We start from the raw sequence: 15433 nt of genomic DNA, 5'->3' as shown, positions 1-15433 counted from the left end.
CCTACCACTTGAGCCACAGCACCACTTTTGGCCTTTTCTGTGTACGTGGTACTGAGGAATTGAATCTGAGTGCTAGACCCGCACTCTACCACTTGGCTACACTCCTTGTCCAGGCTTTCTGACTCGGGGTGGCCTACGGCTCTTCTGGGGCCTCTCTCGACTTCTGGCTGCCCTGTTGCTATGGCCCTGTCCACACCCAGGAGCCATTCACTCCACACTGGCCCGTGTAGCTTTCTGTTGTTGTAGGGAGTGGTGAGTGGTATTATTGAGGGAGGTGGTCGCCATGCCTGCTGCCCTGTCCTGCCCTGTCGCTCTCCAGGCATACAGTTTGAAGTGAAGCGGGTGGAGCTCCAGGGCTCTGCAACCCTGTTCTGCTGCTGGCTGGTGAAGGACCTCCTGCATAGCCACCAGGATTCCGCCACCAGGACCCGGCTGCTTCTTGCCAGTCTTCCTGGCTCCACTCACTCCATCCATGATCTCTCCCGATCCAGCCCTGGAGAGGTTGGTACCTGCTGTCGGCTCAGTCTTGTATTTGTTTTTTACTGTGCTGCAGACTTGCACTTGGCATTGCTGTCTTGCTTCCTTTCTGTTGGGATGGGTTTAGGATCCATTTGTAGCTTTTTAAATTGTCTTCTGATGTAAGTATATGTAGGTATAAAGTGGAGGTGAGTCTCCCTCTCCCCTTTCCCCTCCCCTCTTCCCTTCCTCTCCTTCCTGCCTCTCCCTCTCTCCCTCCCATTTTTTTATTTATTTTTTTATTTTTTGGTGCTTAATTGGAGTCACAGACTTTTCTGTTCAGTCTGTCTTTGAATCACAGTCCTCAGATCTCAGCCTCCTGAGTAGCTAGGATTACAGTGTGACTCACCAGCACAGGTACTAAATCTGTGGCTGCCCCATGTGTGCAGTGGGGTATAAGCATGTGTGGCACATTTAGATGGATGGATAAAGGCTGCCTGGATGGCCACGAGGTGAGGGCGAGAACTTCCGGGGGGCACAGAAGGAAGGGACAGTGTGGACTCGGTACTGCGCACCAAGACAGGGTATGCCCTGCGTGTCCTTGGAGCAGTGACCTGTGATGCTCCAGCCCCTTCCTTCAAATTCACAGGTGATCAGAGCCAAGCCTTGGTTTGAGGAAACGCCAATGCCTGCAGAGCTGGAGGGGCTGGCGGCCTGTGAGGGCGAGTACTCCCACAAGTACCACACCCTCAGTCCGCTTGGGAGCGGGGCCTTCGGCTTTGTGTGGACTGCCTTGGATAAGGAGCAAAACAAAGAGGTGCTGTGGCTCTGGGAGGGATGTCTGGGGTCTTTTGCTCTTCAAAATGGGGGATTTTAGTGGGACAGGACAAGGAGAACACAGCCTGGCCTGTGGTGGTTTTGAAGGAGGGTGCTTCCTGCCAAGTACACATTGACATCAAGGTCACAGTCCTTTTGTTTCTGACTTGGACCTTGCGCCAAGCAGGCATCCGGGCTCAGGGCTGTGATGGCTTCACCTGCCCACCGGGCATGGGACTCCCTCATGTTTGTAACTCATGCCTGCTCTTCTCAGTCATCCAGGTAGGTTCCCTCCGACGCTTGGGGGCCCATTATTCCATCCTGCATGTTTAGCACTGGGTGTTAGGACTTTCGCTCCCCCGTCCCCGTCCCCCATCCTCTTGACTTAGGCATTTTGTGTTTGGGGACTTGAGTTGTGTGGTACTCAGTGACGTCTCCCCTTGCACACAGCACTGTTAGTCTGCCCCTGCAATGTTCTAATCACTTGTTGCTGGAACATAGTGAAGATCAGGGTCTGAGTTAGGCATCACAGCCTTCCTGGCATGAATCTTTTTTTTTTTTTTTTTTTTTTTTTTGCCAGTTGGTGCTTGAGCTCAGGGCCTGAGCACTGTCCTTGGGCTTTCTCAAGGCTAGAGCTCTACCACTTGAGCCTCAGCACCACTTCCAGCTTTTTTCTGTGTATGTGGTACCGAGGAATTGAACCCGGGTCTTCATGCATGCAAGGCAAGCATTCTACCACTAGGCCAAACTCCCGGCCCCATGAATCATTTTTAACCACTCCTCAGCATGGAGTTTTGGCTTCATTGCTATGGTTTACTTCTGCTCTCCTATCATGGTGACCAGAGCCCCATGTGTTGCAGGAGAGGTAGGCCCCTGGGGCCACTGGGCTTCTGTCAGTCGCCATGCGACCCTTTGTTTTCCAACTGGTATCTTCTGTTTGAAGATGCTAGGTCCGTTAGTTTAGTTTTGGTTTGTTTTTGTAGAGTGAGTGTTGAATGCTGCCTGGATGCCTGGATGACTTCCTATCATCATGACTATCATGTTCTTTCAGTAACGATGGTGACACCTTCCTTGCACTTGGACTTGATTTTGGTTATATGTAATATTCACATGTTGCTGACATGGATTAGCTAATTTACTTTTAAAAAGTCTCACAGGCTTTCCTGCCCAAGGTGGCTTCAAATTGCCATCTCAGCTTCCTGAGTAGCTAAGATTATAGATAGGTATAAGCCAACATCATCTGACATTTTCTCTTTTCTTTTCTTTTGCCAGTCCTGGGGCTTGAACTCAGGGCCTGGGCACTGTCCCTGAGCTTTTTTGCTCAAGGTGAGTACTCTGCTACTTGAACCATAGTGCCATGTCTGGCTTTTTCTGTTTATGTGGTACTGAAGAATTGAACTTGGGGCCTCATGCATGCTAGGCAAGCATTCTACCACTAAGCCACATTCCTAGCCACCAGGCATTTAAAAAAAAATCTCTTTTGCTGTTTTTATAAGTTAATTTAAGTTTTTTCTAGCTTATGTTGTTGAATTTATTTTTGTCAGTTGCGGGTCTTGAACTCAGGCCCTAGGTGTTGTTCCTGTGTCCCTGAGCTTTTTTGCTCAAAGGCTAGCTTTTTACCTTTTTGAGCCACAGCTCCACTTTGGTGTTTTTAACTGCAGGTAAGAACATCACAGATTTATCTCCCTATGGACATCAGCTCTTTAGACAGGGCAGCACCTCTCACAGATGTTCAGAACAGGCGCTGCCCTCAGTTATCATCTACCTTCTTCACACCCATTAGTGGCACAGCAGCTGGGTTTCTGCTGAGTGATGAGGCTCTGTTATGTGATCTCCCCAGCATTTCTTTCTTGACCAGTGGACGACGCTTCCTCCCCTGGCAGGTCATAACTGACCCACACTTCCTGTGTTGTGGAACTGTTTGTCACGGCTGCAGTGTCCACTACATCTGCTCCAGAGTAGTGTTGACACAAGTCTTAGGGTGATAATTTAACATTTTTTTTCTCTACTTCTCAAACTTCTTATTTCATTCTCTTGGTCATGATGAATACTACTCAAACATGGGGTGCTGTGGAATTCTTTGGAAAACACCTGCCTAAGATCTTTGCAGCTTTTTTTCCCCTAGCATTTGCTGTGACTCCTTAGCCCTTCCTGGCAACCCCCCCCCCTCAGCATTCCAGGCGTGCTTGTGGTACTGTAGGCAGGAGCTCTTCTTACAGCCCTCTTCATTAGTGTGTCCATTTCGGGGTTAATGCTGCTGCTTCACCATCCCTGGGGATTAGGGGAGGCAATGCAGAGGCTGTGTTTGCCACCTCAAGCCTGTAGTAAGCACCAGGGGTAATAGGATGCTGGAGAATAGTTCAGTGATGTTTACCGTTCCTTTCTGTTGTAGGTGGTGGTGAAGTTTATTAAGAAGGAGAAGGTTTTAGAAGATTGTTGGATTGAGGACCCCAAACTTGGAAAAGTAACTTTAGAGATTGCCATTCTATCCAGGGTGGAGCACACCAACATCATCAAGGTAGCTGTCAGTTTCCTGAAAAATTTGTTTGTTGATCAAACAGTTTCAGCAAAGTGGAACTCGGTGTTGTCTTTTCCAGGTACTAGATGTATTTGAAAACCAAGGGTTCTTCCAGCTCGTGATGGAGAAGCATGGATCTGGCCTGGACCTCTTTGCTTTCATCGACCGCCATCCTAACCTGGATGAGCCCCTGGCAAGCTACATTTTCCGACAAGTGAGAGCAGACTAGAGCTGGGGGCAGGGCAGGTGGCCTCTTGGGCCCGCTGGCTGCTGGGATCAGTGGTACATAGTTTTTTCTGAATCAGCTGGATCTGCTGTTCTGCTTTCAGAAGGGAATTCTGGGGCTGAAGTAGAGAGGTACAGTTGGAAGGGAGGAAAAAGGCCATATACTTTCCTTAGTAATTAAAGTTTATATTTATGTATAGACACACACACATACACACCCACACTCACTCACACTCACCAGTATTAGCAAAGCCATACACTGGGTCATGGGCTCTCTGCATTTCATCTGAATTCTAATTCCTGCCAGCCATGAGACCTTGTCTGCAATCTGTGCAATAGAAATTCTCTACTTAGTCTCCACTTAGAAGGGTCAACTCAGAGAGAATCTCTGAGGCATGTACACAGGCTGTGGCAAAGACTGGGATTCGGGCAATCCTACTTTGCAGTAAGTTTGCCTGGTTTGTCTCATATTTTTTTTTTCATGTATTTGCATTTATTTATGTCAAATTTATTCTCGTGCCATAAGTTTTTGTTTCTTCAGTTTCTTTTGGGATACCTTTTTCTTCTGTGCAACTTCCTCTTCTGGTTTAGGAACAATTTGCTCCTTCTCAGTAAGGATCATCTCAATGTGGCACGGGGAGCTCATGTATGGGTTAATCCTACCATGGGCTCTATAAGTTCGGCGGCGCATCTTGGGTGCTTTGTTCACCTGGATGTGTTCAATGACCAGGGAGTCTACATCTAAACCCTTCAGTTCAGCATTGCTCTCTGCATTCTTAAGCATGTGCAGTAGAAACTCAGCACTCTTTTTGGGCCACCGACCCTGTGTCCAACCCCACTGTTTGGCCTGGGCACACCTGCCAACTCCACCATTGTAACGCCGAAACGGCACACACTGCTTCTTTAATGTTACATCTTTCAAATACTTTGTAGCTTTCCGGATATGCATACCCTTGATAGCCTGGGCTGTTTCTCTGGTGTTCTTAAAGTGGACGCGAAGATTTGAGCCTCTTGACTTGCATGTTTTTGTGGGGTTTTCTGGGTCTAGAGAGTATCGAACCATTTTCACAGGTCACCTCAGGCCGCTTACAGGAAGAGCGGTTTGTCTCATATTTAAATACATTTGACTTTATTCATTTGTTATTTTATTGGAATGGAAGACTGATCAACAAAACTTGAAGGCATCTTAGATGGGATAAGAGAGAGGAGACTGGACATGGTAACTTTCATTCTTTCATTGTTTTTATTTTTTATTTTTGCCAGTCATGGGGCTTGAACTCAGGGTCTGGGCACTGTCCTGGGGCTTTCCAAAAGTGAGTGCTCTACCACTTGAACTACAGCACCCCCTCTGGCTTTTGTGTAGTACTGAGGAATTGAACCCAGGGCTTTGTGCATACTAGGCAAGCACTCTACCACTAGGCCATGCTCCTGGCCCCAGTTTGGGGCATTTATAACTTTGAGAAGAGACAGCGGGTTATAGAAGCTGTCACTCGGAATGGAGTCATTCCCAAGAAGTGAAGGGCAGCCTAAATGGTTCCCCCATCCCCAAAGCCTCTTTCAGGTATTTTTCTTTTCAGGAAGTGAGGAGTAGCAGCTTAGGGTAGAAGCACCATCCCTGTGACAGAATGAGAGCTACCAGGCTGAGAGCCTGGCCAAGGGGTAGAGGGCTTGCCTAGCATGCATGAAGCCCTGGGTTCAATTCCTCAGTACCACGTACACAGAAAAAGACAGAAGTGGTGCTGTGGCTCAAATGGTAGAGTGCTAGCCTTGAGCAAAAAGTGTCAAAGGACAGTGCCCAGGCCCTGAGTTCAAGACCCAGGACTGGCAAAAAAATAAAAATTCCCCTAAGTTATATTAGGTTTCTGCCATTGAGGTTGTTAGGTATCTGAGTATGAGTTTCAAACCCCATTGTTTGTTTGTGGGTTTTTTTTTTTTTTTTTTTTTTTTTTTGCCAGTCCTGGGCTTGAGCTCAGGGCCTGGGCACTGTCCTTGGGCTTTCTCAGGGCTAGAGCTCTACCACTTGAGCCTCAGCACCACTTCCGGCTTTTTTCTATATATGTGGTACCAAGGAATCGAACCTGGGTCGTCGTGCATGCTAGGCAAGCATTCTACCACGAGGCCAAACTCCTAGCCTCAAACCCCATTGTTTAAAAAAAAAAAAAAAAAGTCAGCCAGGTGTGGTGGTTCACACCTATAATCCTAGCTACTCAGGAGTCTGAGATCTGCAGATCACAGTTCAAAGCCAGCCCGGGCACTAAAGTTCATAAGACCCTTATCTCTAATTAACCAGAAAACAAGAAGTGGTGCTGTAGTTCCATGGGTAGAGTGGTATCCTTGACCTGGACACTGCCCAGGCCTAGAGTTCAAGCCCTGTCACTGACAAAAAAAAAAAAAAAAGTCATGGCTTAGTGGTAGAGTGCTTGTCAGCAAGCACAAAGCCCTGGGTTCCGTTTCTTGGTACCACATAAGCAGAAAAAAGCCAGAAGTGGTGCGGTGGCTCAAGTGATAAGAGTTCTAGCTTGAAAAAGCCCAAGGACAGTACCCAGGCCCTGAGTTCAAGCCCAGGACTGCCAAAAAAAAAAAAAAAAAAAGTTGCCTCTGTCTATGTTGACATATCATATACTTGTTTACTTCAGTTCGTGGAAGATTTGTTTTCTGAAACTTTCATGCATTTTAGTATATTCATGAGGAAACATCAGAGCCACTTTTGAAACTTTTCTGAGTAGGTTATTAATCCTGGGGCCTGTAAAAGGGCACTAGTGGCTCATACCTCTAATCCTAACTACTTAGGAAGCTGAGATCAGGGAATCACAGTTCAAAGCTAGCCCAGGCAAGAAAGTCTGTGAGACTTTTATCTCCAGTAAACCACCAGAAAACTGGGATTGGAGCTGTGGCCCTAAATGGTAGAATGTTAGCTCTGAATAGACGAGCTCAGGGACAGAGCCTAGGCCCTGAGTTTAAGCCCCGTGACCAAAAAACAAAAACAAACCAAACAAACAAAAAAAATAAGCAATTCTGGCATATCGCAGACCTGCTGGTTGGCAAGGGACAACAGACAGGCCATGCTGTTCTTGGAATTGCTGCTAAAACCCTACAGCAGGAGCCCCCGCAACCCACACTGTTGCCAAACACTGGACAACATGCTTCCCCTTCTCACAAATGGAAGGTGTCAGTGCAGTGCCCAGGTGGGACCCCCCCCCCCCCTCGCTTGCTGCCGTTTCTCTCAGTGCCTGCTTTGTGGCCTGTCTTCTGAGGGTTCTGGGCATGAGTGTCTGTTGGGAAAGTTTCATCAGCCCTCTTGTGCCCACACAGTGACATGAGCATTTGGAGCAGTTCTGATTCCTGTTGGCACCGAACCACGTTTCTACCATGTAGGACGATGGACTACAAAATGTGTGGTTTTCCTTTGTTGTTAGTGGCTTTCTTCCTAACATGTATTTGAGGAGCATGTTTCACTTGACTTGAGTTCTGAAGCCTCTGGCCTCTGTTGCAGCTGGTGTCGGCTGTGGGGTACCTGCGTGCACAGGGTATCATTCACCGGGACATCAAGGACGAGAACATTGTCATCGCCGAGGACTTCACCATCAAGCTCATCGACTTCGGCTCAGCTGCCTACTTGGAAAGGGGCAAATTGTTTTATACTTTCTGTGGAACAATCGAGTACTGTGCTCCTGAAGTTCTCATGGGGAATCCGTATGTACCCCAAGTTCCTGCCTGTCCCCTTGAGCCCAGGGCTGGTGTGGTTGTAGTCTGTGCCTTTGTGTTTGGAGAGTAAGTGGCAGGCACAATCAGTCTGTTTATCTGGGAAATGTGACGTCAAAGAAAGTTTATAAACAAGGGACTAGGAGTTTGACCTCGTAGTAGAGTGCTTGCCTAGCATGCACAAGACTCGGGTTTGGTTCCTGGGTACCACACACATAGAAAAAGCAAAAAGTGGTGCTGTGACTCAGGTGGTAGAGCTCTAGCCTTGAGAAAACCCAAGGACAGCGCTCAGGCCCTGAGTTCAAGCCCCCGGACCGGCAAAAAAAAACATGTTTATAAACAAAAGATGCAGTAGAGAGTCTGCAAAGACAGAAGTGTCCTTGTAAGTGAGGAAGTCTCTTCGTTAGCTTAGCTTTATTTACTTGGAGGACAGGAGTACTAATTTCCATCACCTTTGGGCATGCTGTCGGGTAAACACTGCACTGGCAGAAGGAGTCAGTGAAGGCTGGATCCTTGTAGAGGCGCGCTACCTATTAGCCATCTGAAGCTTCTCAGCCGTGCTCGGAGCCCAGGCTCCAGGGGTGGGGACCAAGGTAGATTCTCTGCTCTTGATGTGCTGTGGGCACATGGACCTCGCCCAGACAGGGCCTCATGTTGGGAAAAAAATGGAGAGGAAGGGTGCCAGGAATTTGGCCTATTGGTAAGAGTGCTTGCCTAGCATGGACGAAGACCCAGGTTCAATTCCTCAGTACCAAGTACATAGGAAAAAAAAAGCCAGATGTGGTGCTGAGGCTTAAGTAGTAGAGCGCTAGCCTTGAGAAAACCCAAGGACAGTGCTGAGTCTAAGCCCAGAGCTGGCAAAAAAAGGGGAGAGGAAGGTTGTTGCCAGGCCTGAGAGGAAACTGCAGACTGGCTCCTGCTGTACATGCCAACCAGGGCACGTGAAGTTGCCTTACTCAGTAGACCCAGACCACCTCCCTGCCACCTGGGTGATAGTTAGAAATGCTGCGGGAGTGTGTTTCAGGAGGACAGTGTGTGATCAGAGTGACTGTGTCCCACAGTTCCCGTGGACACCCATGGGGTCACCCACATAGGCCTGGCTGGAGCTGGATTTGAGTCCAGAGTGTTTGCTGTCAACCACTGCTGTCCCCTCTCATGCCTTGGGTTTGTTTGGGACTCCAGTAGTGGGGAAGACCCCAGTTTGCTTGTGTCAGTTCCTAGAATGTGGCCACTTAGCCTCAGCAAGCTTGGCTTTCCCAGGCCTCAGTGCCCCCCTGCATTCAGAGCCTTGGGTCTTTCACCAACGGCAGAGTATGGCGGAGGGCAGAGAAATCTTCCCCTTTGGAGTCTCTGTGTGTGTTCAGAGCCACCACACAGACAGATGTGCAGGGGTGGAGCTGCTTTTCTCATCTGATTTGGCTGCCTTGGAGTGCAGTGTCAGCTCTGCTCTGCCCTGTGGTAGCTGACCTGCAGTTTCCTGTGGTGTCCTCCTCTCCTCCATGAAGCTGCCAGTGCAAGATGGAGGCCCCAGCCCAGCAACCCAGCCCTCTCCTGTGTACCCAGCCATGTCCTCTGTCCCCACTGTCCCTCCATCTTGCCTCTGGGCTTCAGGGTCAAGGCTTTGTCCTCCCCGCATCCTCAGTACCTCTCACTGGAGGAGGCTTTCAGCAGTTGGACCCATCTCACCTCAGGAACACCTTCCTTCCTCATTGTTCCCACACCCCTCTACTCCACAGGTCAGCAAACTGCATCCTCTGATTAAAGCCAGCCTGCCTGCCTGGGACAGCTCAGAGTCTGGATGATGTTTCTGTTGAAAAGAAACCTCTCTTCTCTCTCCTCCCCTGCCTGCTCTCCAGCTGGCCCAGCTTTTGGTGCTCCCCACCCTGCCATTCCCTCAGATGGTGCCACACTTTGTTCTTCTGTGTTTCTCACCACTCCATTGTTGATCCTAAGTTTCCTTGGCCTGTTGCCATGTGGCCCTTCTGTGGAGTACAGTGTTACTGCTCCTTTGCCTTCTCTCCTCCAGGAAGCCCTCCCCAGGTCATGTGGTTCCCGGAGCTGCCCAAGGGCCTCTCTGCTCAGTATATCTGCATTCATGGGCTTGGTGGGCCTCCCCACTGAAGGGCCCGACACTCCCTCCAGGGCTGTGTGCTGACAGTCCTGGGCCTGAAGATGCTCTCTCTCCTTGCAGCTACAGAGGGCCGGAGCTGGAGATGTGGTCTCTGGGAGTCACCCTGTACACGCTGATCTTTGAGGAGAACCCCTTCTGTGAGGTGGAGGAGACCATGGAAGCCACCTTGCACCCCCCATATCTGGTGTCTCAAGGTGGGCCTGAGCCGTAGCTGGCAAGAGACCTGATAGTTATTTCTATCTTCTTACTTTCTTCATACTAATAATTTCATTTACCTTTCTTTTTAATTATATGTTAACTAAAACATACGAATAATTTGAATGTGGCTTGAAGCAGTCTTTTTCTTTGACAAGTGGTACTAAGGTTTGAACTCAGCCTCATGCTTGTTATACAAGTACTCTACTTCATGGACTTTTTACCCAGGCTGGCAACAGTGATCCTCAGCCAGATGCCTGTAGCTCACAGCTGTAACCCTAGCTACTGAAGAGGCCAAAATCTGAGGATCCAGGTTCAAAGTCAGCCAGGGCAGGGAAGTCCATCAGACTCTTATCTTCAGTTAATCACCAAAAAGCTGGAAGTAGAACTGTGGCTCAGGTGGTAGCATTGTAGCCTTGAACAAAAGAAGCTCCGGGACAGTGCCTATACCCTGAGTTCCAGCCTAGGGCTAGCATCAAACACAAAGAAAAAAGGTGTGTTTTGTTTTGGGTTTTTTTGGTGTTCTGTTTTGTTTTTGCCAGTCCTGGGGCTTGAACTAAGGATCTGTGCACTGTCCTTAGGTACTTTTTGTTGAAGGATAGCACTCTGCCACTTGAGTCTCAGTGTCGCTTCTGGCTTTTTCTGTGTATGTGGTATTGAGGAGTCAAACTTAGGGCCTTGTGCATGCTAGGCAAGCACTCGGCCACTAGGCTGTGCTGCCAGCCCCAAACGCTCATCCTTCTTATCACAGCGTGCTAGGGTTATAGATGAGTCACTAGGCCTGGTTGAGAGCATCTTGGTAGTTTAGTTTATCATGTACGTTGGATCTTCCAGGCCCTCCTGTGAGCAACAAACGTGGTGAATGGCCTTGTGTGGCAGTGCTTGGGGTCAGCAACCCCATGGTGAGGGGTGGGGCCAGTTGGGGGCAGGGGGTGGGGGAGTGGGGAGGTTTGACCCCGGGCTCCGTCACACCACAGCCTCATGAGCAGCATGTGCACTATGTGAAGATGGGATGGGCTCTGGTGTTTGTGTTGGAGTGAGGACCCACATGGTGATGTGGATATGGGCACAGTGGCCAGAAAGGCTTCCAAAGCCTGCAGTGGGTACTTAGGAGCCCTAACCTGGAAGAGCCCCTAGGGCTGTGCAGAGCAGTCAGGGATCAGCTGGTGGGAAAGCTGGACTTTCAGTGTGTGTGGTTACTCCATGGCAGTTATACTGAAAGGATGAGGTCTGCCTTGGTCTTGTTGATTGGGTTGTGGTCAGCTTGAGTTGCCATAGCAGTCCCATGGGTGGACCCTTAAACAGGAGGTGGTACTCTCCTGCTGCAGGGCCCAGAAGCCCAAGGTCATGGTTCTTGCCACAGCCCTTCATGGCTTCTGGATGGCACCTTCTCCTTGAGTCCCAACAGCCAGGGCCCCCATTTGCCCAGTATGGAGCCAGGGCTTCGGCACATACACTGGGGGTGGAATTTAACTCAGGTGAGTCAAATGACAGGGCCTCAGAGCTGGGGTCAACCTTGGATTCGGGGGCTGTGGTCAGGGGCATGCTCCCCCTCCCACGGTGTTCCAGTTCTCTCACTCTTGTCGCCAAGTTGCCTTGCCCGGGCTGGGGAGGAGAGACTCCTCATGGTCCTGATGGCTGTCTTCTCTTCTCCTGCCTGACACGTCTTCCAGGGCCCTATGGGAAGGCCAGCTGGGGAACTCCATGCCAGGTGGCTTTTGTTAGGGTGGGTCTCAGCCTCCAGACCTCCCCGAGCAGACCTCCCTGAGCACGCTAGGCCAGGCCTTGAGCCTGAGGAGCTTGCCGCTGCTGACTCTGTAGAGGTCTGTGGGTGGGGACAGGGTCTGAAGGTCTGAGGTATACGCTGGGGCCTCAGCCTGGATCCACCTCGGTTCTGTGTCCACAGAACTCATGACCCTCGTGTCAGGGCTGTTGCAGCCAGCCCCTGAGAAGCGCACCACCCTGGAGAAGCTGGTACAAGACCCGTGGGTGACACAGCCCGTGAACCTTGCCGACTACACGTGGGAAGAGGTGTGTCGGATCAGCAAGCCAGGTGAGGAGACTCGTGGCGTTCCTTTGCCTGGGGTCCCTTTCTGAGTAGGTTCCTTTCCCCATACTGCCCTGGCCTGTGGCTGGTTGAAGGGTTCTGTGTAGAGGACCTAGGGTTCCATTATAGCTGTGAGCCTTAAACATGGAGCCAAAGGCTCCAGGCACTGAGGTGATACTTTGGGGTAGGGTGTGTCTCCTCCCAGAAAGTTCCTGGTCTTGAGCCACTACTCAGAGCTGTGGGACCAAACTAGGATAGCTCTGGGCTACAGCTCTTGCTAGTACTTCAGCAGGCTGTGTACTTACAGAACTTGATGGGGGGGGGCGGGGGGGCAACCCCCTAAAGCTGCCTAAATTCTGTCCCTCTGACTTTCAGTGAGGAACAAGTATTTTAGAATGCTGTGCTATTAGTATGCCATGTTATCTTCTTCATCTATTAGAAGCTAGCCATCTATGCACCCCAAGTCTGGAGGTCGGGTGCAGGAGCCCTGGCGAAAGGCCTCACGCTGCAGGGCTGCCCAGGGCACCATCTGGCGGCCAGAACAGTCTGGGGTCTGAGGAACCCTCACCACCCACTGGCTGAATTCAAGGCTCCTCCTGTTCTCTACTCAGAGTGGACAGTCATGTGGATTTCAGGCAACGCTTCTACCCAGTGAAAGTAAATCAAGAATTGGGCCCAATTCACCATCAAAAACACCCATGTGGAAGTTTAATAAGTGCTGGAATAAAAGCTGGTGATACTATATTTTTTTAAGTGTATAAGATAGACTTGGAATTCATGATTATTGTGATCTTAGAAAAAAAAACATTCTAGTGTTCGTGTTCAATTACTTTGTACTATTAAAGGGCTTTAACTGGAGAGCCTCAGAAAGGTGTAAGAAGTGTTATCTTTGTGCATTTGGCTTTCTTTCCCATTGACTTGGCATGGGCTCATCACAACAGCAGATGTAGAATCTGTAGAACTGACAGCCAAAGGACAAGAATATTCCCTTGAACACTGGATAAAGGGGGCTGACCCACCATGCCAGGTCTGAGATGGAAATTATTTGTCACATTACATTTGATTATTATTTGTCATATTATTTGTCTTAACTGTGGAGTTGAACTTGAGCTAGACTGGGGATCCACCCAGCAGAGGGTCCTGGCAGAGGTGGGCTCAGGGCTCTGGAGCTGGGTACCCTAGAAGACTGGGGACAAAGGATTAGTATCCCTAGTACTGCCTTTCTCCATTCAGAACTGTTCAGGGCAGGACCCATATGCTAGTCGACCTAATAAAGTTCAAGTTGTGCTCCTCTGATAATGGGCAGCCAGCCCTGCCCCACCTGTGTATGGCGTGCTCCAGGTCTACCTGTGTGTGACTGTGGGAGGGTTCCAGTTTTCCAAAACACACTATGTATTTATTTGGTGCCAGTCCTGGGGCATGAACTCCGTTCATTGGCACTGGGCACTATGCTTGAACTTTCTTTGCTCAAGGTTAGCATTCTACCACTTGAGCCAAATAACCACATCTCTACTTCTGCTGGGGGGAAGGGGGATGCAGTTTATTAGAGATAAGCCTCACAGACTTTGTGCTGGGGCTGGTTTTGAACCATGGTCCTCAGATCTCAGCCTCTTGAGTAGCTAGGCTGATAGGCAAGAACCACCACTGCCCATTTCTCTAGTAGAGAAAAATAAAACTTGTGATGAGAGTAAACAATCCAGATTTCAGTACTTTTAACAACAATTCAGTGTCTAGCTGAGCAGTTAAAAGCACATCCATGCAGGAGTCAAGTCCTTGGTGGGCACTGTAGTTCACTTCTGTAACCTTACCTACGCAAGAGGCTGAGGTCTAAAGACTGGGGTTTAAATCTAGCTTGTGCAAAAAAATCTTTGAAACGCTCATCTCCAGTTAACCAAGAAAAAAAAGCCAGATGTAAGCTGTGGCTCAAGTGGTAGAGTGCCAACCTTGGCAAAGAAAGATAAGCCAAGCCAGGTGCCGCTGGCTTTCACCTCTGATCCTACTCAAGAGGCTGAGCGCTGGGAATCAAAGCCAAAGCCAGAGGAGGCGGGAAAGGCTGTGACCTTCTTTGGCTCCAGTTAACTACCAGAAAACCAAACATGATGCTGTGGCTCAAAGTGGTAGAGCACTAGCCTTGAGTGAAAAAGCTTAGGGACAGTGCCAGGTCTTGAGTTCAAGCTCCACAACTAACAAAAACAAAGCCAGGCCTCAGTACGCCACACACACATCATCGAATGCATTTTCTCAGTTGAGAGTTAATAAAGCAAGAAAATAATGGATATAAATTATGACTTGAGGGGGGGCCAGGGTGGGCAGCCCTGGGGCTTGAACTCAGCCTGGGCACTGTCCCTGAGCTTCTTGTTGCTCAAGTGGTAGAGGGCTAGCTTTGAGCCAAGTACCACTTTGGGCCCTTTCTCTTTATGTGGTAGTGAAGAATCAAACCCAAGGCCTCATGCATGCTAGACAAGCACTCTACCACTAAGCCACATTCTGACTTTCGCATAGTGTGATTTAGGCATTTAGGCAACTCCTTCAGCCTTTTTCTTGGGGGGGTGGGGGGGTCATGGGGCTTGAACTGGCCCGGGTGCTGTTCCTGAGCTCTTCCGTTCAAGGCTACCGTCCTTATCTTGAGCCAAGCCCCACTTCCCATATGAGTCTCAGGTCCTTTTGTGCCCTGGCTGGCTTTGAACCTTGATCCTCATAGCTCAGCCTCCTGAGTAGCTAGGGTTACGGGTGTGAGCCACCGCACCCGGCTAACTTGTTCAGCTTCTTATTCTTCATACTGTCGTTTTTAAAAAACTGTCAAGACTCAAGCTGGGCGCGGTGGCTCACGCCTGTCATCCTATTTATCAGGAGGCTGAGATCTGAGGATTGAGGTTCAATGCCAGCCCAGGCACTGAAGTCCGTAAGCTGCTTCTCCAGTTAGCCGCCAAAAAGCCAGAAGTGGTGCTGTGGCTCAAGGGTAGGGCCATAGCCTGGAGCTGAAGAGCTCAGGGACAGTGCCGAGGCCCAGCGTTCAGGTCCCACAACTGACCAAAAACTTTAAAAAAGGTTGTGAATGGATACATATTGGGGTGTACATGATTAAAGCCGGAATTTTAGACCCCGGCCCAAACTCCCAAGAGTCCCAGAGACGTGGGTAAGGCAGGGGCATTCCATGGGAGGGCAACAGGTGAGCCGTCTGGCCACCGGGACTTGCAGACATTAGCTACAAGGTGACACAGGCAGAGAACTGAGAGCAGGGGGACCATCTGGGGCCACGAGCCGCGGCCCACTGGGGAGGAGCTGCAGAGAGAATCCTGGAGCACTTGCAAAGTGGGCGCCAGGAGGGGCACGCGGTGTGCCG

At 49.7% G+C, this 15433-nt stretch overlaps 1 protein-coding gene across 2 annotated transcripts in view; it reads left to right on the top strand.

Moving 5' to 3' along the window:
* Window positions 1-12834, top strand: part of Pask (PAS domain containing serine/threonine kinase) — a 35042-nt gene extending 22208 nt beyond the window's left edge. For both annotated transcript variants that reach the window (XM_090355181.1, XM_090355182.1), the window contains exons 11-18: window positions 320-501; window positions 1106-1273; window positions 3665-3790; window positions 3870-4004; window positions 7509-7708; window positions 9909-10042; window positions 11950-12096; window positions 12530-12834. In XM_090355181.1, the coding sequence (XP_090211307.1) occupies window positions 320-501; window positions 1106-1273; window positions 3665-3790; window positions 3870-4004; window positions 7509-7708; window positions 9909-10042; window positions 11950-12096; window positions 12530-12672 (1235 nt within the window). In that variant the 3' untranslated portion in view covers window positions 12673-12834. The remainder of the gene's footprint in view (window positions 1-319; window positions 502-1105; window positions 1274-3664; window positions 3791-3869; window positions 4005-7508; window positions 7709-9908; window positions 10043-11949; window positions 12097-12529) is intronic.
* Window positions 12835-15433: the final 2599 nt, after the last annotated feature.

This window comes from Megascapheus bottae, chromosome 21 (genome assembly GCF_031878675.1).
Source record: "Megascapheus bottae isolate mThoBot1 chromosome 21, mThoBot2.hap1, whole genome shotgun sequence".
Taxonomy (NCBI): Eukaryota; Metazoa; Chordata; class Mammalia; order Rodentia; family Geomyidae; genus Megascapheus; species Megascapheus bottae.
This window is presented reverse-complemented; position numbering and strand designations above follow the sequence as displayed.